This window comes from Xenopus laevis, chromosome 6S (assembly GCF_017654675.1).
Source record: "Xenopus laevis strain J_2021 chromosome 6S, Xenopus_laevis_v10.1, whole genome shotgun sequence".
Lineage (NCBI taxonomy): Eukaryota > Metazoa > Chordata > Amphibia > Anura > Pipidae > Xenopus > Xenopus laevis.
In genome coordinates this window covers 39,345,457-39,373,215 of record NC_054382.1, presented here as the reverse complement: position 1 = coordinate 39,373,215, position 27,759 = coordinate 39,345,457, and the positions used below count along the sequence as shown (strand labels likewise).

Genomic DNA, 27,759 nt, shown 5'->3' with positions numbered 1-27,759 from the left:
TATAAAGAATGTCTTATTTCAGTACGATGAAGCTCATATTCAATTTTCATTTTCGCGATAGTTCCCTCTTTAATAAATGAGCTGTTAAATTTTCATCAATTTCTATTGAGAATCTCTGTCTGTCTCTCTCTCTCTCTCTGTCCTCATATATATATATATATGTATAGCTATATATAGCTATACTGTATATACAGTTTATATATAGATAGATACAGTATATATACACATACACATACACAGAATAGAGCATGCTGACATGTTGGTATCCTTTATTCCTAGTAGTCCTTATCTGAGACCCATTTCTGTTACTTGCTAATGATTTTGGCAATTCAGTGGTTTTGTTCTGAGTGTACTTTTCACCTGTAGCATTTGTTCAGCCTTTTAACATTAATAGTGATTTTTCCATCTGCATATCAAAATGTTGGCAGGATCATTCATAATATTAATCATGGTTTACAGTTTATCTGGTAGCACGCTGCTAAAACATTAGTCTGTATGGAAAAGCATAGTCTTGTTAATTTTTTAATATCGCTAAGGGAAGGGTTTTACATTTCCATAAATCATTTTGTTATTTAATGCAAACTGTTGTCAGGGAGAAGTAAAGGTCAGCTAGGATGGGGTAGTCAAAATAATGGAAACCCCTTTCCCAAAAAATAAGTGTCTGTGTCACAATAAAAAGGATTCGGTGGGCCATGTTTACTACTGCATATATAGAGCTGGATGAAAATGGGTAGTTTGCCTTATTTTAAAAGGAGCTTTGTCACCCAGTTTTATCTAGCCTTATATTTTATTCCTAAATTAGTAACAAACTTGAATTTTCAGTTTGTTAACCAGAGGGCTGGTTTAAGAATGCTTGAGCCTTCTTTACTAAAACCATGTTTGAGTTTCTAAATTCTTATGTGGTTTCTTAATTTGAATACCTCTGCTTCCTGCTGACCATTTTTTTTCTCCAAGCTGGTTTTTCAAAAAAATAAAAAGATTGGCACCTAAAACCTGCCAGGCTTTTAATTTTTTTATTGGGAAAACAAAAAATTGATCGACATGAAGCCAAGGTATTCAAGCATTTAGGAATTCTCACGTGGTTTTAGTAATCAAATGCTCTTGCTAGCCCAGAGGCTTGAACATACTTAAATCAGCCCCCACATCTTAACAAAAAATGTGCATATGCACAAATAAGCATTTTTCAGCATTTATAACATAAAACAGATATGAATATGAAAGGCAGCCATGCAGATAAGAACAAGACTATTGGGAATGTAATATTTGTCGCTAACAGAAAAATTGTTTGCAAGAAATGTCAAGAAATTTGTTTTTGTAAACTTTGTAACTTTGCCTCTAGCTCGACAGTAGGATAGTGATTTATGTCTGTGGTAGTGCGCAGTGTATGTAATAAAACTTCTAAAAATTGTTACATTTGCTCCAAAAGTTTACACCACCTTTAAGCAGGTCTTAAACGTTCACAATGCTCAATTTATATTTTCAGTGCAATAAAAGCCTAATCCGCAAATTTGTTCTCTTTGCAAATTTTATTACATTTCTCGGTAAGAGTTTGGTCTTTTCCAACTGGCACATAACTACTTTTCACCACCCCAAAAGCAGAGGGTCCCCCAGCTGTGTTGCTGAGCCCTCAATAACGGCCAGTTAGTAGAGATTTGGTAAGAAACCACATTTGCAGCCCAGCTTGAAGTTCAGTTAAAAATTTGAATTGTGTAGTAAAAATTACTCAAATTTTTCCAGTTTTTGGCATTCCTATATATATAAAGGGGTCTACAGTATAAGGTTAATCACCAGGAGATACACATGGACAAGGGTGCATCTTTTTTTGGGACTATCATTTGGAACTGATTGGGACATATTTTTTATGTATTATTTTTTTACGCACTATTGGGAAGCTATTAATTGAATTTTTGGTTTTAACAGTTGATTTATATATGCACAATTAGATACAAGTAATTAAGTAATAAAAGGAAGCGGGGCTTCAAGTTCACGGGGTGATATGCATATTAATTTATGAGATTAATTGCTTGATGGATATTTATGAAATGGTTGTGCCTTTAGATTTAATTCACATTAACTGACACCTGAGTATTTAGTTATATTTTAGGTATAACACATAATCACGGCACATAGTGAACAGCTAGAAATAATACAAAATAGAATATAAGATGATACGGGAGCATCGTAGCCACATTGATCCAGTGGGATACCCCCCACTAAAAACCTGATGATGAGATCCACACAGTATACTGCCGCTAGTTAACATACAAATCAGCAAGATGGTTTATAATCTTTATAGTCGCACAGACCACTGGGATCCTCATAGTTCTGCCCTTTGTCATTAGCGAAGACGCCAACAGTATAAAGCAGAGTATGAAATAGTGAAGCCAATGTGAAAAATGGGGGAGATGAGATATATATATATTGAGTTAGATATCAAATAATTTCTCAGTGAGTGACACATTTGTAACATTAATAACAACATGTAGCACTATTAGATTGATACAAGTAATATAAAGTTACAGTGTGTCTTGTTTTTAGCTTGGGGTTTGTAACTTGTTTCTGACTTGGGTTTTTATCTTGTACTTGTATAATGTATTGTGGGTATATTGCGAATGAATGTGTTAATGAGTAATTGTTTAATTGATGTTGTCTGTGATATGGATGACGTGAGTTCATTGTAGCTGATGTTTCCCGCCAGTGAGTGGATTTAAGGCATGTCTGTGAATTATTTGGCACTTTGAGAAAGGCCTTGTGGTAGGCCGAAACGTCAGTCCCGTGTAACTAATAAATTATTGTTTAACTATACTATACTATTGTTTAGCTATAAGACCTGTGCAAATCCTTCGCAATGGATGTATATCTATATATATATATATATATATATATATATATATATATATATATATATATATATATATATATATATAGATATATAGATATATATATATAGATATATATATAGATATACTGTATATAATCCCCTTTGTGTAACTGCTGTGTTTAGTATCTCAGAAATTGCATTATAGTTATCATTAATAATTAATCTTACATATATTGTGGAACGTTATTTTTGACTGCTACAGTGTAGTTTGTTAATTTGGTAATGGACAGAATTAAATATTGCCTGTATAACTGGTTATTTATTTTGTCCATGAGTGGCCATAAAGATCCTCCTCTCCATGGAACTCTTTCAATGTATCCAAGCTCATCGTTTGCTGTCTGGAGGAAAAATATATACAAGTATGTGGATAAATGCTATTTGTTAGAGAATAAATCACAAAAGTAGCAAAACCATCATAGAACACCCCCTCCCAAGCAAAGTGAATACACTACAAAAAAAGTTTGAGCCAAAATATTCAGCACAGGTCAAACAGCTGTTTTATGTGTTCATAGGTACAGCAGATGTCTTGAACATATATTGCCTGCACTTCCTCAATGTTTCTTGATCTATCTTTTCTCTACCCTCTGCAGATAATAGACTAGTTGCTGGTAAAGGTAGGCTTGCAGCTCACATTGAAAGGGAGATAGTTAAAGTTTGTACAGCACTATACAAGAAACTGACAAAATTAGCAAAACATGAGCAAAATAAAGATACCAGTATATTAAAAGCAAATGTTTATACACAGTTGTAGCGAAAGTCTCAGCAAGCCAGGTGCCCATTACTACCATAGGTGGAAGAAGAAGCCTCGATGACTACATACTGTATTTTACAAAAAATAAATGTGGCTCAGGTGAACAAGGGAACCTAAGAAAAAAACATCAAAGGTTAAACAAATTCAATCAAACAGTGATGCAGCCTAGATGATGGCTGGGTGAGAAAATAACTATAGTATGTAAAAAAAGCCTTACACAATGCCATACCAGCAAACTACTACTGGCAGCATTTTCCTAGTGATATCTTATTGACTGCAATACTTTTTTGAAAACAAGGTTGTAAACTTGAAATGAAAGCACTGCATTCTGAATAATAGAGCCTATACCCATAGTCGTTTTTGAGACATCAGTGAAGATATCACCAGGCTAATTTGCCAGAACACCTCTTTTATCAGATAGACCTATGCTAAGAAACATAGATGCCATATGTCACATGGGATATTAGCAGGTTCTTAAGTTATGGGATCTATTATCTGAACATTAACTACACACACAGTAAGAATAATATTTTGCCAACAAAATGGATTCACACAGCTTAGTTAGGCTTAAATACAGTACAAATTACTGCTATATTATTACATAGAAAAAATAAACAATTATTAAAAATTAGAATTATTTGTTTAAAATGAACCCTATAATAGTTGGTCTACCCTTAATTTTGAACTTTCTGAATAATGGGTTTGCAGATAAGGGATCCCATACAGGGGCGTAACTACAGAGGAAGTAGACCCTGCGACTGCAGAGGGGCCCGGGTTATAGGGGGCCCCATGAGATCCTTATTAATGATCAATGTCAACATATATTGGTAAAAAAGGGCAACCTCTCGATATGTTGGGGGCCCTACAATGAATTTGCTGTGAGGCCCAGTAAAATCTGATCCCATACTTAGAACTTAGAACGTAGAACTGGACATTAAATTATCATCTTATATACTAACTTAGATTTAGGGGTTCACTATAACACTCTGCCTTCGATCCTTTTACTTATAAGAATGCATCAATCCTCTCAAAGTTACCAGTTTTCCAGTAGGCATTAATCAAATAAGAGATGAGGAGAGCACTCAAGAAGCAGGAACTGCTGTGATCAGAGTTTTTTTAATGCAAGACTACATAGTTTACATACAACATGTTTCGGGCCTTGCGTGCCCTTTCTCTTATATACTACACAGGAAATCCATTTCAATCATGTAGTCAGGGCCGGAGGGGCACTGGGAAAAAACCCGGTGGGCCCCCGGCTCTTGTGGGCCCTGCCGGGCCCAGGTCCGCACCCACATGTGGCTATTAATGGCGCAACCCCCTTTATCAGAGGTCGCAGAACAAAACTGTGTGTGCATGCGTACAACTACCGCGCTGCGTGCATGCTCACAGACGCCGGCACTACAGGGGCGTCCGGAGGGGGGCCCTGGGGCAGCAGCCCCGGTGGGCCCCAGGCCCCCCAGTCTGACACTGCATGTAGTATCTAAATAGAAATGCAGGTTGATTCGATGATCTACAGTATATAGAAACATATAAGAGGGTGCAGTACTGTACTTTGAGTCTCATTTGATAATGCTTAAGCCTTTTTTCACATGAGCTTTTGGGTTTAAAAACAATGCAAGAGTTCTCAAACTCTTGCATGGTTTCTTGATTCAAATACCTCGACTTCCTCGACCAAAAAATAAAAAGCTTGACAGGTTTTAGGTTCCAAGATTTTTATATTTTTGTATTTTTTTTTTTTAAAAAAAAACCTGCTCGTTACTGGAAGCTGAGCTATTTGAAGGAAGAAACCATGAAATTGTTGTCCGATTGACTTAAACAGTAATGCAGCAGGTTTTAGGTGGCGAATAGTCGAATTCTAATTCTTAAAGGACAATAGTTTGATAAATCTCAAAAATCTCAAAATGAGGTTTGAATTTTTTTAAAAACTCAAACCGAATTTGGATAACTCCCTAGTCGAATTTGAAAGTTTTGACCAAAAAAAGAATTCAAAAATTTGAATTTGAATTTTCAGTTCAACCCTTGATAAATCTGCCCCTTAGTGTGATGGGCAGTATGGTCAAGATTGTCTAAAATGGTTATTCAGATTTGGGCATGTATGGACTTCTTTGGGTTCAAAAGAGTGGGCCATCATTCTTCAGGGTTATGGCAAATAATGTTAGGCTATAGATGGGATGACATTTGTTTCAAAGTAGCATCATCTTGTAGTTTAGAGCAGACAAGGGCAGTGACTTTTCTTAGAGAGAATCAAAGGTAGAATGCTGGGAACCAGATAACAGAAAATTAACCAGCATTATCTATAATCCATTGAGTGCAGAAATACTGCTGGCAAGCAAATCTTTTTAGAACACTTGGACACGCAAGCAAATACATTCATGTTATGATTAACATGGTTTATATTAGGAATGTATTTTAATTGCAGCCATTCCTGGACTAAGAAATGCAGCGTTAGCAAATCCTTCACCGAACTCATCATCCCAAGGGCAGCATTTTTGTGTGATAAGTAATACTAAGTCATTGTTAATCATTTTTGTTGGCAAACAGATATTTTTCAAGTTATTATACCTTGAACTTGCTCATTTGGGGACTACTCTCTAATTACGCAGTCAGTGCTCCACTTTGTACACCCAAAACTGAAAAGGTTTGGCTATTTTCAAGTGTAATGAATTAAATATTCTGTAAACATCATTGTTTAATCAACTCTAATCATGACGTGTATCTGGACTGAACACCAATTAACCCCAAAAAAGGCAGCTAAAATGATCTTTCTGTCTGCCGTTTGACATTTAACTGAGACCCATGAAGTTTCTCTGAATTGTGTGACAATTTAATGGCACTCAAATAGTTTTTTTCATCACTTGTACTAGCTTTTATAGACTAGTAGCGATTTTCTCTTCTTCCCTGTGAGAAGGTTTTAGTCTGAAAGCTTTTTCATATGAAGTGGCACTTTTTCCGGCCAACTAAGAATCACTTCAAATATATTGTTATTGTTTGTCTATCCCCAATAAAATCCTTTGCCATGGCACTCAGACTTTACATCATTAGGATTTTCAGTTACAGAAGAATGAATTACAAGTATGGTACCTGTTATCCAGAATGCTTGGGACCTGGGGCTTTTCAGATAACTGATCATTCCAAAATTTGGATCTTCATACCTAAGGTCTAATAGAAAATCATGTAAACATTAAATAAACCCAATAGGCTGGTTCTACGTCAAATGAGGTTAAATTATATCTGGATGTAAAGTATGCCAGTGATATTGATGTACAGGTATGGCACCTGTTATCCAGAATGCTCGGGACCTTGGGTTTTCTAGATATTAGGTCTTTCTGTAATTTGGATCTTCATAATTTGTCTGCTAATTAATTAATATTATAAAAACCAAATTGGATTTTGTTTTGCCTCTCGTTAGGATGAATTATATCTTAGTTTGGATCAAGTACAAGGTACTGTTTTATTATTACAGAGAAAAATGGAATCATTTTTAAAAATTTGGAGTACTTGGATAAAATGGAGTCTATGAGAGACATATTTTCCTTAATTCTGAGCTTCCAGATAATGGATCCCATATGTAGTAGTCATGGACATATCTAACTTTATACAGTATCACTCACATATACATTCATATGAAGTGTGTGTGTGTGTGTGTATGGGATGCACCGAATCCACAAATCAGAAGAATAGGTGCACACTGGGATTTATAGAATTATTAAAAATGCAAGACCCTATGTAACGTAACATTGTAACATTTTTTACTCTACAGTGTGCTGGTCCTACCTACAAAACTATATATATATATATTATTTTAGTTTTTTTGCACAAGACCTGTTCTTTGTGGGGCTATTACATTTGGGGCAGATTTATCAAGGGTCGAAGTGAAAATTTCTGTGTACTTCGACTAGGGAATAGTCCAAATTCGATTTGAATTTGAAAAAAAATCGAATACTCGAATATTAAAATTTATCATGTACTGTCTTTAAAAATTCGACTTCGACCACTCGCAATCTAAAACCTGCTGAATTGTTGTTTTAGTCTATGGGGGACCTCCTAAAACCTTTTTGGAGTCAATTGGTGGACTTCCGATCTAATGCGATGTTACTTTGATTTGTATGATTTTAATTATAATGAAAATGGCCTATTCACCTGGAAATACATTTCGGTTGGTCTTTTTTATTCGCATTTCAAAGGTTTTTTTATTCGAAATTCGACCCTTGATAAATCTGCCCCTAATTGTTACCAGGCAGACACAGATATTTTTGTGAGTGCACAAAAATTAAAGTGACACACCACTAAATTATTGGCAGCTCTACTTTTTTGACAATAGTCTGAGCGACTAGTGGTGACTAGCGATGGGCGAATCTGACCTGTTTTGCTTCAATGAAAATTCACCTAAATGCATTGAAGTCTATGGGTCGCGGGTCCGGGTTGCGGATAAGGTACTTGCGGGTCGGTTAGCAGGTCCAAGCGGGCAAGAATGCAGGTTGCGGACCCGGGTTGCAGATTGCAGGTTGTGGTTTCCAAAAAATGGACCCGCACAGGACTCTACATTATATTGCCATTCCTTTAAAATTATAAAATAAAAAATTATTGGCAGCTCTACTTTTTTGACCATAGTCTGAGCGACTAGTGGTGACTAGCGATGGGCGAATCTGACCTGTTTTGCTTCAATGAAAATTCGCCTAAAAATGCATTGAAGTCTATGGGTCGCGGGTCCGGGTTGCGGATAAGGTACTTGCGGGTCGGGTAGCAGGTCCAAGCGGGCAAGAATGCAGGTTGCGGACCTGGGTTGCAGATTGCAGGTTGTGGTTTCCAAAAAATGGACCCGCACAGGAATCTACATTATATTGCCATTCCTTTAAAACACTTTAATTTTTTGGTGTTATTGTTTCTTTAAAAAAAAAAAAAAAGTCAGACCAAACTAGAATCCATAGTTGGACCGTATTTATTATTTAAAAAGCACGATTTAATCAGATCAGGGACAAACTCGATAAAATTGTGAAAACTCGATAAAATTGTGAAAACCCGAAATGTATAATTTTTCCCCGAATCGCTTGATTTTTTTTCTGGCTTTTTCCCGACTAAAAATTCAGTTTTTATAGTAAAAGAAACTAAATTTTTTCAAGTTTTTAGTATTCTGACTTTAATAAATAACCCCCTCAATGTCAGTGCTTAGTCAAATAGTCTTGTACTGTATGTGTCCAAAATCTAGAATAAGATTGCATACAGTGGGGCAAACAATTACACTGTAGTGTATGCCCATACCATAGGAATTATTTAGGGTATAGTGGGCCTTTAAATCATCTTCTTTCATAAAATCTCATTTCTGCTGACTCTTCTTTTTCTCTGCTTGTTTTGTCTTTAGACAAACATTCAGTATCACTAACAGTGATCTTCAGTACTCTTACAGAAGTATCAAAACAAGTTTAGACTCCTTTTTCCAAATAAACTATATCCTAAATCAAAGAAAACCTTGATTAATAATTAAGTTCATCATCAGAGATTGGTCAACTTCGTCATTTTCCCTTTGATTTATAACTCAAATTGCTACCAGCATTCGCTGACTAAGCCAGTCTTAATTTGACCTTAAAGGAATTGAAAGAGAAAACGTCTTGTTTGTAAGCTGTGATTTCACATTATTTGTATGAACATTTTTTGGTTAAAAATGTAATTTTATTTATTTGTAAATAAAAAACTGAAATGTGAAATATGCTGCATTGATGCTAATTAAACAGCATTCCAAAAATGATATCTATAAAATCTAGCAGCTCTGGCAAGTTTGGTTTCAATTTTTTCTTTTATTGATTGGTATTTACCTGCACACTTACAAGAAAAATGTCTACAATTTTATTAGACTTGTGTTTGGTTTAAGGAAAAGAACATAGCATCTTCATGAAAAAGTATAATTTTAGTTTAGACTAGTTTGACCCAAATGCCAGCTATCTTGATGATCATGGTAGTTACTACTAATAATGTGCGGACGTCTTATGGTGGCTGATCTTTTTATTCTTCAGGGGCAAACAGATTCATTACTCATATGCATCTTCACTTATTTGATCAGTTTAATTTTCCTACCACAGTCGTACACATACATGTAGGGGGTTATTTATCTGAAAACTATTCCGACCAAATCCGCACAGGTTTTTCCCCTTATTTATCAATACATTTTCCAGAAAATTTCCTGCTCAGGAAAAAACTATATGAAGATAATAATATGAAGATTTCGTGCAAAAATCAGAAAAATTTGTACGATCAGAATTTTTCCCGATCTTTGCCCGAAAACCACAAAGGATATCTTTGGGACTTCTCTCATTGATTTATATACAGTACAACCTCGGCAGGTTTGAGATGCCGGAATTTTGGATTCTTTTTCCATCCTCGGGGTATAATAAATCCCGAAAAATTCAAGTTTTTTTTTTCCACTCAAATTTTTTGAGTTTTTGGCATTCAGACTTTAATAAATAACCCCCGTAATGTACACACACATCGGGTCAATTTTATCAGATAAACAGAAGTTTTTACAGAAATTAAACTGTGTGATGGCCTGTCAAATGAATTATACGGAGTAAAATATTGCTTAGGTGTGGTTATTTGGGCTAAATCAGATATTAGAAAAAAAACATTTACCATGCAGTCTGGCTGGGCAGTGTTTCTCTTGGGCTTATTTATGGTATCACTTGTGGACTAGAGGATGTTAGTACAGGTGAATATGATAAGCAGTTAGACTGTAAGTTCCACTGGAGCAGACACTAATGTCAACTTCTGTAAAAAGCAGTGGAATATGTTGATGCTATATAAATACAGGACAGTATAATATGGAAACAAAATGATTTCCATTTCTATGTTTCTAATAGAAATTCTACACAGTCCCACTAGATGGCGCTATATTTAGTTTTTATTTGCCTGTAAGTAATAGAAAGAGATTATTATAGTCTTAAGTACTTCTATTTAATGTGGTCTCGTGGTTTCTGTATAGTGCTGCCAAAGATGCAATGTGTTTTTAATTCTGGCACTGATCTATGCATTTAACAAGCAGCTTTTCATCCATATATTTTCCCTGCTTCCTTTATGTACACAGAATTTGTTATTTCTAAGGCTACAGTTTACAGGAAAATGCCAGATCTGCCAAAGAGTGACTGTTTTCTAAGAGAAACAGTAATGGTGAAAAGTTACAAAATGTATATATATCTATGTGTATTAACATTAAATGATTACACAGCTTTTGCTTAGTGCCTGAAGGTAAGAAGGAAATGCATGTGATTGAGGTGTGCATAGACCATTCATAACATGCAGATATCCAAAAAGTGCCTATTTATGTATGTATTTATATTTTTATGTATATACAGTAAAGTTGCTTATGCTCATTGCACTGTACAGCTGAGCACGAGACCAAACATGGCCAATACAGTAATAAATACAAAGTACATTTACATTAAAGATGAAGTGCTAGGTCTTAAAGTAGGAAGCAGAGGACCCATAAAGCTCACATCTAAATGGGTGGTAGATATTAAGTGCTGCAGGTTACAGTGGTTGTCATTAAATCATAAGTACCAGAACTGGGCTCTATTAATAGATACCATGTGCATCCAAACATGCATTTCTTACACAAGTGCACTTTTTTACGCAGGGGGACCTGGAGCTACTGCTATTCTAAAAGTTCCCACTGTGAGTTCTGTTGATGAAGGTGTAGCAACATTGTCATTGATTTCAGTGTGGTTTGCACTAGGGAATAAGAATTTGCCATGCGATAGTGTTCAGTGCTGAGCATAATGATCCAATATATCAGAAAATGTCAATCGGGGAACATAGTCAAGCAACCAGTCGATCCACTAGATCCGACACAAACATTGTGACATTAGCTGCTCTTTGGAAATAACTGTTTTTATACAAGATGGGGCAGTCCAAAATACTAGAGCAGTTATAGTGGCCGCCATTTTTTCTGTAGATGGAAAGTAAAACTAAAGTTTGCAATGAACAGGCAATTCTGGCTTTTGACTATTATACTGTAAGTATGTAAGACCTAAGTGATAAAAGTTTGAGAAATATAATGGTGGGAAAAGCCACATGGAATATGGAAGGATATTAAGGAAATTATTTGTCCTGAAAGGAGAGAATGTGAAAACTGGTGAATAGGGAATCATTGGCAGCATGTTAGAAAGTTTGTCTGTCACCAGCAAATATCTAACATGTATAATGCAGTGCTTAGGGAAGAGGTCTTTCAGCACCAGACGTCTAATACACGTATAATGTAATGCTCGCATTGTGATGTTCCATATATTCATTGGGCCATTCAGATAGATAAGTGCATTGAGTGGCTACAGCACTCTGTGGCAGCAACTACACTTGGCACGACATGAGTTCCCAATGGCAAGCAATCACCCAACGCACACCAATATATGTATATATATATATATATATATTTCACTGTCTCCATATTTTTAAAACAGGATAAAGTTCAATGACATCATGCTCATATGTAGACTGAAATTTAATAGGAAAAAAAATATTTTAGGCTGTATTGAAACCATACCAACACATAACGTTATTTTTATGATTTAAAAGATAAGGCCTTATACTTGTTTGAATTTTCAGCAGATGACCTCATTAAAGAAACACAATGTATGTATCCATAACTCCTTCCAACCAAAACTATTTAATTTCCACCATATATATTTAGCCACTACATTTTTCCAGTGCAATTAGAAAATGCACAAAATGTTTACACTATTCTTTAGAGCAATGATCCCCAACCAGTGGCTCATGAGCGACATGTTTGCTCCCAGTGGCCTAAAAGCAGGTGCTTATTTTTGAATTTCTGGTTTGGAGGAAGGTTTTGGTTGCATAAAACCAAATTTACTGCTAAACAAAGCCTCCTGTAAGCTGCCAGTCAAAATAGGGGTTACCAGTACTCAATCACAGCCCATAATTGGCGCACCTTGTTTTACCATGCTTGTGTTGCTTTGAATGTGGCTCACGAGTAAAAAAGGTTGGGGCTTTCTGCTCTAGAGACGTATATATTTTGTACTACAGCCCTTTTACTGTCTTAGTCACATTTTACACATGGTGTTGTTTTTTTCCCCTGTAGGTTATATGTGATGCTTAGAAGAATGAGCAGACCTTCCAATCCATAATGCCAAGCAGTATGTCAGGTAAAGATAATGTTTTCTGTAATTGCATATTTTATAGATCTTGAAAACTGTTTCCCCCAAAATGTTGGCTAAGAGGCGACATGTGAGAGATGGATATACCTTCTGATATACTTTAACTAAAATGTTCTTAAAATGTTGGCCATATACGCATCAATGTTATTGTACATAAAAAGTTTGGTACTATATTCGGTGCGTGTATGGTGGGAGACAAGCAGAAGACTTAGATTTTGGTTGGCTCGTCTATCTGCCCTGGTGGAAAAGCTGGAGAGTGCTGAATCGTCAGATACAGATAGAATTCTATTGTTTCTACCTATATACTGTATCCGATGATTCAGCTCTACACGTGTGTATTAAAACATACAACCTTTCTTGGAAACAACATTTCCATGAAAGATCGTAATTGTTATGTCTATGGCCACGTTTAGGCCTCCAAACTGTTGGGCAATTTGTGCTTGACTTATTAACTTAAAATGGATTTTTTTACAGTAGAAGATGGTGGCATTTACACTGACTTCCCTAGTAGTGTGCAACATGTAACAATGCTGAATATGTTTTTTAAGTAGGGGTGCACCGAATTCCAGGATTCAATTCGGATTTGGGCAGGATTCGGCCTATCTCAGCAGGATTCGGCTTAAACCTTCTCCCCAGCCGAGCCGAATCCGAATCTTAATTTGCATATGTAAATTAGGGACAGGGAGGGAAATCGTGTGACTTTTTGTCACAAAACAAGGAAGTAAAAATGTTTTCCCCTTCCCACCCCTAATTTGCATATGCAAATTAGGATTCGGTTCGGTAATCGGACGAATCTTTCGCAAAGGATTCGGGGGTTTGGCCGAATCCAAAATAGTGGATTCGGTACATCCCTAATTTTAAGTAGTACATATTAGTGCCTTTCTGTACTCCACTGCTCTAGCTGGAGGCCTGTGCCATGGGTCTATTGAGAAGCTAGAAAGACCCTTGCAACAATTCACTTACAATTAAGGACTTAGACCTCTAAGGGCACTAGCTCATGGGATGATTCAGAGCCTCACCGGGATATAAACCACAGCCAGGGCATCTGTCCCAACAATAGATCAATTTCACTCTTATTGGGCCTTTTCTATGTAGTACACGGGTTTCTGATCAGCATATATAGAGACAGGGAAATGGATCCAAATCAAAAAATATTAGAAGAAAATATATGTTGAGACATCTCATTTTCTGTTGTAGGCACTGTTTGATTAGAATAAATCTGGAATTTAAAAAAACCCAAAAACATTCAAACACTGTATTATCATCATTGATAAATGGTCATCCTACAGAAGTCTATTGTTTTGCTGTATTATAAAAGCATTAGTTTTAGGTATGTATTAATATTTAAACAGCGAGTTCCACGCAGCAATACTCTGAGAGCCTATTGTAATAAAATGCTTCTCTGCTCAACTGATATATTTTCTCCTCTCAAAAATTCTGGAGACTGCTGAAGTGCAGATCAAAGTTACAGGTCTGTCTGCATTAGGCAAATGGAACAGAGCATAACTTCTCCCAGTAGAGAGCCCCCCCCATTAACAGCATTATAAAAGCATTTTGCAGCTATGACACTGAACCTTAATCATCTTCCTAGATTTCCTATTAATACTTTAAGATGACATGGGAAATACATTTTCAAACCAGATTTTGAGAAGATGAGAGCTAATTTACTATGTATACCACTAATAGATTACTTGTAGAGTGGTATAATTGTCACTCTGCACCATGCAAGTCTGGTGACCAATGCAAAGTACAAAGGTGATCCATCACTAGTGCAAAGCACTGAGAGCATCCCTCACTAGTTCAAAGAATAGAGAGCATCCCTCACTAGTGCAAGGCTTCTAATTGCACATTATTTATCCTGAGCGCTGCTAAATGGAGCCCTTTATTTATAGCCTGCCATGAACAATCATTAAGTACAAGTCTTCTAACAAGATTATACAAAAATAGGCAGTGTTCACGGTAAGTTAAATGAAAAGCTGGTTGGCTTTTTACTTAACCCCTTTCCCAAGAAGGCTTTAAGTACATGACTCTGAATGTCTCTTGCCCCTGCAAGTGCTCCAATTATCCTTTGATATGAAGACTAATTATGTTTGGACCATTCCCATGACTATAAAATGGATGCAAATATACATACTGTAGGTACTTTCAGCAGTGCAATGTTATACAGACACACTATTTGCCCAGAGTAGCACAGACAAAGGACATTTAATGCACTTTTAAAGGATGTTGAATGCATAACGACCTTTGGTGTTGTCCAAAAAACTGAGACAAAGCAACATTTTTTGCACTTTACCTATTTTTTTGCACTTTACACTTTTGTTTATGACCTTGTATGCGAGGATTTGGCAGTTATGGGTTGTTCCTTCGTCATATTTCTTAGGAGACTCCATAATAATAATGCACATGAAAATACAGCCACTCTATGCTTTGTTTATGGAGTTGGTACATTGTGTTGGTTACCATTGTTGCCTACAAACAACTATTTTGTAGCAAAATCACTACTCTGGGGCTGTGCTAGCGTGCGAGGGAAGTTTTATTCCAACATCTCCGAACTCAGTTGGCTATATGTGTTATGCATGTTTGAGACATTTGACATCTTTTTTTTTTATTTAAGTGGCAGTGTGAATGTGTTTGATCCTTAATTGCTTGATTAAAGGGGTTGATCATCTTTTTATTTCCAGTTCAGTTGTTTTCTGGTTGTTCACCAGAAATAAAGACTTTTTTCCATTACATTGGATGACATTTATGTCCATAAGCAGGTCCTCAAATGAGGCTTTGAAAGTGCAGTACTATACTATTTCTAGACCAGTGGTATGTGTATGAGAGTCATAAGCCATTTAGCCAGCCAGGCATAACATGGGACCATACGCCTGCAAGGTCAATGCAAATCTCTCATCCATATACAGCCCTGGTCAATCCTGATTTATGGTCAATCATTTCAAAAAGTGGCTAGAGCAGTTAAAAAAGCCCAAAGATTTTCATTTTTAAGTGCCACTATTAATTGTACCAATAACATTCTTGTACAGGTGAATATGCGCAAACTCTTATGGTATCTAGTAATGGTTGATATAAAAATGAGATAAAAGCAAAAAGACTAGTCTCAATTACATGCTTATTAAGATATGGGCATGCTTAAAAGGAATATAAACCCACTATGCCCCCTATTGCTGTAAAAGATGTGGAGCAAATTAAATTAGATATGCAAGAGAGTCCGTATAGCAAGCATTATGTAGAGTTTACTGTTCAAATGTGGCTACATATACACGACATACAAACAACCAAAAAGAGTGTATACTGTGTATGTGTTTCCGTAATAGAAAAACAATGACTTCAACTTTAAGGTTTCTGCACAACCATTGATAATATGATACAGTATGTTGTTTGTAACATACAAAATTTGGGTAAATTGGCTGATCAGCACTGTTTACGTTCAGTACTTTTAAGACTATAGTGTGGGTTTTCCTGCTGAGGCTTTGTTGTTACATTGTTAATTTAAGTTGAAAAAGACAAGTGATCATCTCTCTCTATCTCTATCACAAGCAATGCAGAAGAACGGCACTCACAGGACTTGCTGAATCAATCTTACAAAGGTTTATTTTGCTCAACGTTTCGGTCAGGAGTCCCTTCGCTAAGAGTCCCTGTGGGGGACTGAAACGTCGAGCAAAATAAACCTTTGTAAGATTGATTCAGCAAGTTCTGTGAGTGCCGTTCGTCTGCATTGCATATATATATATATATATATATATATATATATATATATATATATATATATATATATATATATATATATATATATATATATATATATATATATATATATATATATATATATATATATATATATATATATATATATATATATATATATATATATATATTAGGGATGCACTGAATCCCCAAATCCTTGGTGAAATTTGGATTTGAAAGGAAAAAGTGGAAAAAATTCTTCTTTTGTGACGAAAAGTCATGTGAAATTAAGATTCTGATTCGGTTCAGCCAGACACAAGGATTTGGCCGAATCCGAATACTGCTGAAAAAGGCTGAATTCTGGCCAAATCCCAGATTTTTATTTTCAGCCAATTTTTCTGCCTTACCAAGTTGGCCTCTGCAATTCCTGTATCTGCAGCCAAAGGCATTGTGTCAGTCACATAAATCCAAACTCACGTGCTTCCATGTTGAAATCTGCTCCATGAGGGCCGTGGCCAGCAGATCGATGAATTTGTGGATTTATAATTTGAAATGTGTAGTTTATAACTGAATGTGCCAGTACCTTCTAGTTATAAATTAAATGCAAACTCCTTTTGATCTGCACTTCAGAACACAAAAGAGTTAAAGAGAACTGTTATTTGGGCCTGGAAAATAACATTTAATCCTGCATGGAGAGAAGGGAAAGGCTAAGACCAAATGCGTGTAAATATGTCAAACTGTCAGCAAGAAACTGTAAAAGATGTACTTATCCAGGGAAGGGATACAGTTTTTGGCAAAGCTTGTTACTGTATATGATGACAAGAACAGTATTGTTAAAAGGACAGCTACGTTTCATCTGTCCTAAACTGAAGTTTACTGCTATAGCCCAAATAAGTAAATCTATTCATGCATTTGTATAATGAATTCAGTGCTATGCAAACTTTTAAAGGAGAGTTTTTTAGTTTGGGGATGCCAAAAGTTAGACACATCTAAGAGAATGTATTCACTTACCTGATACCCTGGGCCAGTGCTCATATCAGCAGAAAACTGCACCGGCCTGTGGCTCCTCTAGTGAGCACCACGCAGCCATCATCTCCATCTTTCTTCAAATTTCCTGGGGTAGACATATTGTATAAGAGACTAATAAAGTTTGAGACTAATGAAATTCCGGCTTTTTTGTTAAAGTTCGGCTTTTCACTGCATCTGCCGCACAAAGAAAGAAGATACAGGAAGGGGATTGCTGTGTGGTGCTCGCTGGAAAAACCCAGGGCCGGTTTATATTGATAGGAGCAGTGGCCCGGGTATCAGGTAAGTGATTACAATGACTTTGGGTGCCTAACTTTTGGTATAAAAACTGTATCTGTAATTCTGTATCAAAGATAAAATAGATTGTAGTGCAACACTTTTTTTAGATGTGGCCCTGTTGCTGTTCACCCCTGCTGTTGTGAAAAGGTGTAAAAATTTCAGCAGCATACCTCCCAAATGTTCCACAGGAGGGTCTGGGACGTTACCCTTTAGTTTTTAGTGTTGACAGACTTCAGACCCGTGGCAAACTTGAGAACTTGTAGAGATGAGCTTGTAAATGTCATTGAATGTGATGTAAAAAGGGGCGTTTTCATGAATGGGAACGTTAATCAAGAAGGCATGGCTACAAAGTAGGCTTGGTTTTTCCATGCTTATCAGATGTCCCACTTTTCATTTTTAAAATATTAGGAGGTATGATGAAGTGAATTACTTTTATGTTACTGGTTAGAGCTACCATTAACAATTTTTACCCACTGCCTTTTATTCCTGTTCTCAAGAAAGTGTATCAGCAGTAAGTGTAACTGTGTTTGGGATGTGACTTTGATTTGTCACCATTCCTCCCCCACAAACTCTCTTTGTGGGATCTAAGCATGACCCAAAATATAATTAGGTACAGTTCAAGCAGCACTATAAGCAGTGGGATGGTAGCTTTTTTAAAATGACATATATTTTACAGACCAATTATATAGGTATAATTTGGTCTGTTTTGCACCAATAGATCCAATATGCAATCCATTATGATTGGACCCTAATAATATACTTATATCTGTACAAAGTAATATGCTCTTTATTAGTCTCTTATACAATGTAAACAAATAAAACCCAATAATCATGGTAACAGTCTTTTGTAGTTCCTGGCATCAATTTGCTAGTAGTAACTACTTGTATTCAGTCCTGCAGCTAGACAGATTTTATTGGCTTACATTAAACCAGAAGGAATCCTGGGAACATATCCCAGTTTCACTCTTAAATGGTCCAATTCTTCCTAAATATACTGTAGGCTTAAGCTTATCCACAGGACACTTTCTGGTCAGATCCCAACTACTACCCTTCGGTCACACCAGGCTTTTTTTATGGCGTTTTAAAAATGTCGAACGTAAATACTTCAATGAAACCACATCATGCGCATGATAAGGTGTGTTTTTCAGCCTGTAGTTTTCCCGACATGCATTTCTGGTTTTTCTCATTCCACTCTTCCACTTTTTTAGAGAAAAGCCAAGCGGGAAAAGCAATTTACATGCAAAATGTAGATGGACTGATCAATGTGCAGCGTAATTACGTCACCAGCAGACAACGCCACAAAATACGTATATGTGCATTCCATCTCGCAAGAGTTTGGCCATTGTATTGAAACAATGTATTTCAGTGAGATGTATAGCCAAACCTGAGGATCCCATAGAGTTCAGTAATATGTTTTTTTCTTGGGTTTCTTGGTGTTTTTTCCTGAAAAACGCAAATACTGGCATCTCGTGGCCAGGGCAGCCATCAGGGGGGGGAGAGTTGTAGGGGGCCCCGAGGGTAAGGGGGGCCCAGCCATGGCACACTTACTTGATTATCTGGTCCCTCCATCTTTCTGAGAGCTGCTGACTTCCGGAAGGCGTGGACGTTTAAGGGGTCCTGGCCACCAATTTTCTTATAATGTGGGGAGGGGGGGGCCTGGCGACCAATTTTTTTTTCTCATGTGGGGTCCAAGCCACCAATTTTTTTTAATAGGGGGGCCCTGGCCACAAATGTTTTTTATGGGGGGCCCAGACCACCAATATCTTTTTATTTTTTATTAACATGTGGGAACCCTAGCCACCAATATTTTTTTTGTTTTTTTACTGTGTGGTGGGAGGCGGACCTGTGGGGTGTGGAGGGCGGACCTGTAGGTGGGGCTTGCAGTGGGCGCAGCCCAGGGGGCCCTAGGAAATTTTGTCGTATGGGGCCCTGTGATTTCTGATGGTGGTCCTGCTTGTGGCAAACACTCTCAAATACCTAGTGGGAATTGATTTACTGCATATTCCATTATTTGCACGCCTTTTTATGCTGAACCTCACATATTTAAAAACACAATGTGAAAATGCCCTGCTTGACCTCACCTTATAAGCTTCCCTTTCCTCCTATGCAAAAAGAAGTCTGCAAAACAGAGGAAATCCTGGGCAAGGAACAATTCTATTTTCTAAAAACATAAAATATGAAAATCATAAACTTGTACCTGTTTTGTGCTAGAATTCTGAGAACTGTCAGCATTACATGCATTTTACAGGTCTTTAATCCGCTTGCTTCTGCTACATTGTTTCAAAACTCGGAACCAGGAGTGAGTACAGATAATAGCAAGGGGCAGGCAAATACTGCTTTCAATAATAGTGGATATCAGAATGTGGCATAGAATTAAAGGTTCTTTCATTATGTTTCATTTTACTTTTGGCTTTACAGTACATTACCTTGAAAGGGGTTGTTCACCTTCACTTTTTTCAATTCAGTTGTTTTTAGATTGTTCCCCAGGAATAAAGACTTTTTTCAATTACTTTCCATTATTTATTTTTTACTGGTTTTCCAAAATCTAAGTATAAAGTTGAATGTTCGTGTCTCTGGTGTTTGAGTCTGGCAGCTCAGTAATTCAGGTGCATATTCTGAACTGTTACAATTTTACAACATTTAGTTGATACATTTCTCAGCAGCATCTCTGGAGTATTAGCAACTACTGTATCAATTCTAACAGCTGCCTGTAATGTAGCCCAGAGATTCTGCTCAGCAGGGACAAAGATAAGAAATGTATCAACTAAATGTATCAATTTAGAACGGTTTACAGGGTCGGAAAGCAGAAAGTCATTGGAAAAAGTCGTTATTTCTCGTGATCTATCTGAAACCAACTAGTTGTTTGAAGGTGAACCACCCCTTTAAGGAGTGGTTTGCCTTTCAGTTAACTCTTAGTATGTTACAGAATGGATAATTCTGAGCAACTTTTCAGTTGGTCGGCATTCATAGTTTTTTAATTATGTGCCTTTTTCTCTCTCTGCTTTCAAAAGGGGGTCACTGACCCCTTCTAAAAAACAAATGCTCTTTAAGGCAACACATTTATTGTTATTGCTACTTTTTACTACTCAGCTTTCTTTTCAGGCCCTCTCTAATTCGTATCCCAGTCTCTTATTCAGATCAACGCATGGTTACTAGGGTAATCTGGACCCTAGCAACCAGATTGCTGAAATTGCAAATCGAAGAGCTGCCGAATAAAAAGCTAAATAACTCAAATAATAAAAAATGACAACCAATTGCAAATTGTCTCGAAATAGCCCTCTCTACATCATATCAAAAGTTAACTCACAGGTGGACAACCCCTTTAAATGATGTGTTATTTTTCTTGGTACTTGGGAGTGCGCGGTAGCCCATGGCAGTGAACGGCAGAGAGAACATCTTAATATTGCTTTCTTGTGCATCGCATCAGTATGCAAATAATTTACGCCATCTGGATGTTTTTAATAGCATAATATAAAATCCAATTCATCTTTCATTGTATTGCGCCAGCACCTAATCCAGGTCAGCTAAGGTAATATTTAAATGATAGTATGCACTGAGAGCCACCATAAAATGAGAAGATATTACGTCAAATCCCAGTCATTTATTTCAATTTATTGCAGAGTGTAGATGTCTCTGAAGGCATTAACTGTACTATTTGCAATAATTTGATTAAGACTAAGGACATCCAATTCATATTATAATATTTTCCCAGTTTGCACAGAATGGCACATGATACTGAGGCAATGATAAAAACACCCATTGTTATGTTTTCCTCTCTACCTTGTGTAACTTCGTTCATAAAAAAAACCTTAAGAAATGATGTATTTACTCTCAGAGACTCTATGATTTTTGCATTCCACAATGCAGCAGTTTTTCCCCACAATTCCAGCGTAATTGGTAGATGCACGTGACACAATTGCAAATAATGTTATATAACTTGTGCAGTTGCACATACACTTTGCTACAACTGTATTGCCATTGTGGGGATGTCATCATTATGAAAATGGTGCTGCACCCAATTCTATAGGCACAAGTTTGTGGCAGCAAATCATGCAGGCTGCTGTGGGAACCATGGAGGTGGTGGTAGCTCCTAGGGTCACCTACAGTATAACATTAGGAGCCCTGGCACAATATTTTTGTGACAAACTATACTATGCTGTAGTTCAAGGAGCAGCTTTAGATGCAAGTACCTTAAGGGGATGTAAAGGCAAAACAATTAAATCCCATTTTTACTTAATATCTATCTCCAATATACTTTAATTAAAAAATGTGTACCATTTTTATAATAACCCTGACTGTATGCAGTGAAATTCCCCCTTCGTTTTACTTGCTCTGACTGCTGCGATAAGGAAAGTTCAGATGGTCCCTAACTGCTCTGCAGGGAAAGGATCATACTTTCAAATGGCAGGGGGAAGCTTCCCCCACATTACTTCCCTGACCTCAAGCAGCTTTGTTTGTTTCCCTATAAAGCAGCCAGCGATTGTGTAGCGATCTGTAGACCCAGTGCAGTCTGCATGTTCTGATTATTAATCAGTCTTGCTGTATTGGCTTCTATGGCAGATATTGTTTGACTTGTACTATTTTGATAATTTATGAAGATACCTAAGCTTAACCTCCCAACTGAAGCCTAGACCACACTGAGCATGCGCATAGTCTTGCAAAGATGTTGAACAAAGTTACAAGATGGTGATCCCCTGTGGCCAACTTTGAAAGCAGGTTTCTGGTGCAGTAAGTTCGTGTTTATGTCTAGTATACAAAATACAGCATTTCTAGCATTATTTTATTTAGAATTTAGTTTCCCTTTATTGAATGCCAGGTTATTTTTTTGACAAACTTTGCATTTGCACAATTGGCCTTGGTGGTTGTGAATGAGCCCTATAGATTTCCACTTGAGGGTATGCCTGGGCGGGCAGTAATCATTCCCTTGGGAAGTCTGTTTCACTCCTGTATAGGATGACTGCTATACATGGCACTTGCTGAATCTTGGTGTGGCCTTCTAGATATTTGTAGCTTTTACTTGTTTTTAATTGGTCTTTATTTTTTTATGTTGCATGTTTTTTAAATTAATAGCCTTTCTATTCTAATTCTTACCAGCCCTATCTGCCTGTCTGGGTTGTTGACCCTTGAACCAATAACAGATCAACCTGATTGCTTCATTATCCCCATTTTTCTAGCTTATCTTTATAACTTCCAACTGCTGAGTGGTTGTTGGGGTAATCATGCCAGAAAAAAATGTCTAACTGCAAATCATCATCAATACCACTGTTAACATAATATTAAAAACTAATATTACGATGTATTATTCCTTCATAAATCAACAATATATAAACAAAATTACAAAAAATAGCAAAAGCCTTAATCGGAAATGTGATAAAGGGGACAATGTTTGCTACTGGTTGAATTGCCTAAAGCAATCAATCAGTATGGGTTATGGGTTACTGCACCTGGGCAATCCCTGTCTCTAGTTTCATTGTTGCAGGAGCAAGACTAGGTAGATACACAGGACAGTTGAGACAGGTATGTAGCCCTGTTCTGCTACTGCAGGAAATCCTGCCCTTATTTCCTTCTTTATGGTGCTACAGGAGTCCTGTATCGCTGCTACATGGGAGAGCAGGCACTCATTTGCCTCCACGCAGGATCAGGACAAACTGGACTCTAAGAGTAATTTGTTATTTTCCACTAGATTGTAATGAATGCATGGCTTAGGTTTGTATCCATATTTATGGCAAGTCGATGTGCATTGCTATGGCAATGCGGATGACGTCAGTGAACTTCCCCTTAAAGATGACGTCTATTCAAAACATCCGGCCACTTGAGAAAGCCGAGTTGTCAGCAGAACTGTGGTTGAGGCACTGACATATCCACTGGAGTGTGGGCCCCCTCTGGGCACTGGTGAAATGTATACATTTTAGATTTAAGTTCTAGGCACTTAATACTATTGGTGCAATATAAATGACTAAGGTGAACTTTTGCTAGAATTAGTGTCTCTTATTTCGAATATATATAATGAGAACGGTGATATTGAGTTTTCTGAACGATTCTGACTTTATTTTGTGGACACTATCCCATAACTCTATATCATTCAGTTCCGTAACTAGATGTTACTGGGCCCCAGGGCAAATATATTTTAGGGCTCCCAAAATATCCAGAAGTCGTCCTCTTTTGCGACTATTTATTGAAATGTATCATTAATTAGGGCTTCATGGGGTCCCCTATACCGCCTGGGCCCCTCTGCAGCTTTTTAACGTATTTAGTGATCTCCACTGTGTATTATGACCTAATAACTAACTAGGGGTTAAGTCTCTTTACAAAGTGGTGGTACTCTACAGCACTTCCTTCCTGTCAGCTCACAGGGGTTTGGACTCTTCCCCCCTGTGTTCATAACAACACAGAGGGAGAACAGACATTCATAGAACTAAGAAAACACATTCCCCCCTTAAACTCTATCTTTCAGCGGGCTCGAGTCTCTAGCTGTTGCTAGTCAGAGTTTTTGGCTGGAGAGCAAAGTGATCAGAATTCAATTTTCACTTGGAGAAAATATTTCCTGGCTCACAGCAATGACAAGCAGTGGGAAGAGCTGTGTACAAAGATATGAGTCAGCAATCGAAACTTCATGACTCTTCTCATAACTTATTTTCTGAACTGCTCCCAATAAAGAACAAATATATTTTTGAGAGCTATTTTTTGTCCTAAGGAACTGCTGAAGGTCAAGAATTTGTCCCATTTTCACAAGCATTCTGTTTTACTAAAAATTGGTTTATGCGGTTTACAGCTTTTATTCATCATAATCTCTCTCTCATAAACTCTAATCCCTCTTACTACATCATAAAAATTGTCTAAAGCACAAAACAATTTTATGTGCTCACAATTCTGTAGTGTCCAAAGTGAATGCAGAACTATAGCTCACCAAATGGTAGAGTTGACCAGCTGTGGAAACCCCAGGTCCGACACTTAGGATTAATCAATTCAATTAGACTTTTTGTGCATTGAAGTCAACAAATATCGCACTCACCGAATCCGGCAAATGGCCCGGGTGCCATGCCCCGAACCCGTAGTTTAGGTGATATCTTAATCAAAGAATGTACACGCACTCCTGCAGCCAGCCGATGAAGTAAAAAGAAGGTTTATTCCATATTGTTAAAAGCTACACGTCCTAACGCGTTTCGTACAGGCTAGCAACGTCCACAGTTGCCCAGATAAACTCAATCTCATCCCAGAGGAAGCCATCTAGAACTTGTAAAACATGCTTGGCGTCACAAAGATAAGAATCCAGCCTTTTAACCAAAGGCTGAAAAAACATGTCAATTAACTCAGGTTCTCCATCAACGAACTTATACAGGAGACAATGGGCCTTCCTTCTGGGGGGTGCTTGTTTTTATGTACTTTAGGTAAAATATGGAAGATTGGTATACTGGGATTATCAGGAATCAAGTAACTTTTAATTCTATCGGTATAAATACCTTCACGCCTACCCATTTCTACCAACTCCACCAACTTTTCCTTAAACAGATTTTGGGGGTTCGATTTAAGGACCTCATAGGAGTCTGCATTATTCAACTGTCTCTAAACAACTTGTAGCGCAATTTTCACAAAATATGCAGATTTGCTTTTAGTAATTATAACAAATGTAATAGTTTCCTTTTGGTAGATCCCCTGTTTTTGCTTTTTTTGAAGGTCAGTATGACTAGCTTTTAGATTGAATGCATGCATTGCATTCAATAATGCCTCTTCCCTCTGCAGGGTGACCCCCTGTTTTAATAGATGCTGTTTGAGTTTCACTGGTCATTAGACAGATGGGAAATAGGGCATATGATAGAGGCAACTATTTAAAGGTATTAATGAATAGAGCTAGTATTTTGAAAGGAGGCAAACTGAAGGGAAATTTTTTACAAAAATACTTGCCCAGAAATGTTTCCTTTGCTTAGGGATGTACTTGGTAATTTACGTATAGTAATATATCATTGGTAATTAACTGATATATATTTGTCCATGCAGATATCATGTAAAATGCTCTTTTCATAAGAACTTGCCTTTAGCTGCTCTCATCTGGATCTGGACAATTCTACCTGTTTTACAGACAATGATATTGCCCTGATATTAATATTATACTTCATAATGGCAAATGTACATTTTAAGACCTTCTTTGCCACAAACTGCTGCTACATGTCTGTGTAAGAACATCATAAATAACAGTAAAACACTCACTGCCAGATCAGTGATCCCTGTGAATGCCACACTTAGGTAACAGGGAGTGAACCAGGTCACTCTGTGGTAAGAACAGTCATACAAGGCTGAATCCTTAATGTTTTGTGTGCTAAGAACCTAAATATTGTTCACGACCAGGTCCGACCTAAGGGACCTTAAGTGATCATGGGGGAAGCTCATAAATTGTTGAGGTCTTCTTCCTGGCCCAAGGTTTTATCTTCTAGTGATGAAGATGCCCATTCAGGAGCACCTACACTGGGAGCTCTAGGGATAGTCAACATCGATGAGTCATATAGGTTATATCTTAAAGTTGGCATGATTTAATTTGTAAAGTAAGCAGATAATGCAGACATTTAACAAAGGGCTTCAAGACCCCAATTTCCTTTTATCCAAAACGCCCCTCCTGAGCAAAATCCTGAACATGCCTCCAGCATACCCCAAAATATTTTTGAATCAAGCGCAAGGTCGCCTACCGGTATGGGATGCAAAAACCAAATCCTGGTCAAAGGCTGAACACTGGAGTTTCAAAGAAGACACAACTGAAATGAATGTATATAGAAGCAATATTAAATTAGGCAGACAGCACATGCAGAATCTGCGTGGATTATACTGGACTGAACCAAGTTTTGCGGTGGAGTTGGATGACCTGGGTGCCAGTTTTAAATGTGACCTGCAACAGGAGGACAGGAAAGGTAAACAAATGTATTTCAATAAGTTTTCAAAAGATTGGAAATTGCACAATTTCCAATCTATTATTTATTCGATATTTGATTAATGCGGATACGACGGTTGTTTGTTTTTGTTGCATCTTAGAATTTGCTTATTATAAATTCTAAAATGCACTTCTTACTTTGGTACTTGATAAAGATAATTAGGCTTTAGGATCTATTATAGATCCCATAAGCTTTTGTACATCCTGTTCTTTATAAAAAAAAATTCAAGTGTGAAGGGGATAATTTTGTTTAACCTTACCACCGCAGTGTAGATACAGTTCCCATCTTACAAATAATATTAACCGCAAAGTATTCATGTGGCCAGGAGGTTTTATGGTGGCACTTTCTCTCAAAGATTTCGTTTAATAATAAGCAATAGGTACCTCTTCCCCCCCCCGGCAAGGTTGTAAATGTGAATTTATAATTATAATTGCCTTTTCTTAAAATACACTTAGAATTAGATCGATGATGAACAGTTCCTCACTGGTAGCAGACTGCAAAGGTGCAGAACTGGAGCTTAAATCTTCTGTATAATCTTTCATATGGATAACAGATAGTTACATGAAAATATTTGAATTTCTTCTGTTTTTTACTTATTTTATTACTAAATATTACTGTGATGAATGTGCTATTAAAGCTCATGGTATACGTGACTGCATGTACCTTGGAATTACTTTATATTCTCCTCTGCTAACATTTGCTGCCTTTCTGTAGAATAAAATCTAACTTTAGCCTAGTCACAACCCATTTTCTGTGAACACTGTCTCATTTTTATTTTAACCCTCCTCGAGCACTCTTTTCAGAGACCTGTTGCACTAATTAATCACAAGCTTATTTTCTGCAGCGTGTTGTGGGTTTTCAAAGAGTCCGAAAATGCAGAAAATCGTTAGCAGGAGATAAGGGGCCTGCTAAGTTTTTTTTTGTGCTTGGGTCACTTAAGCAGGGATTAAAGATTCAGGAGGCTGTCACCTTACAAAAAAGTTAAACTGGTTTAAGCACTTTACATCTTTTAGAATTAACTGTTATTTACCTCAGAAGGCCCCCATGCAGACAGCTGCTTTG

At 37.1% G+C, this 27,759-nt stretch overlaps 1 protein-coding gene across 3 annotated transcripts in view; it reads left to right on the top strand.

The window, feature by feature from the left end:
- Positions 1 to 27,759, top strand: part of thrb.S (thyroid hormone receptor, beta S homeolog) — a 220,983-nt gene that overhangs the window by 160,702 nt on the left and 32,522 nt on the right. For 2 of the 3 annotated variants that reach the window (XM_041567090.1, XM_018268611.2), the window contains exon 4: positions 12,712 to 12,775. In XM_041567090.1, the coding sequence (XP_041423024.1) occupies positions 12,757 to 12,775 (19 nt within the window). In that variant the 5' untranslated portion in view covers positions 12,712 to 12,756. Of the gene's footprint in view, positions 1 to 12,711; positions 12,776 to 17,659; positions 17,783 to 27,759 lie in introns of those variants that run through there. The other variant, NM_001087781.1, reaches the window with a different exon arrangement.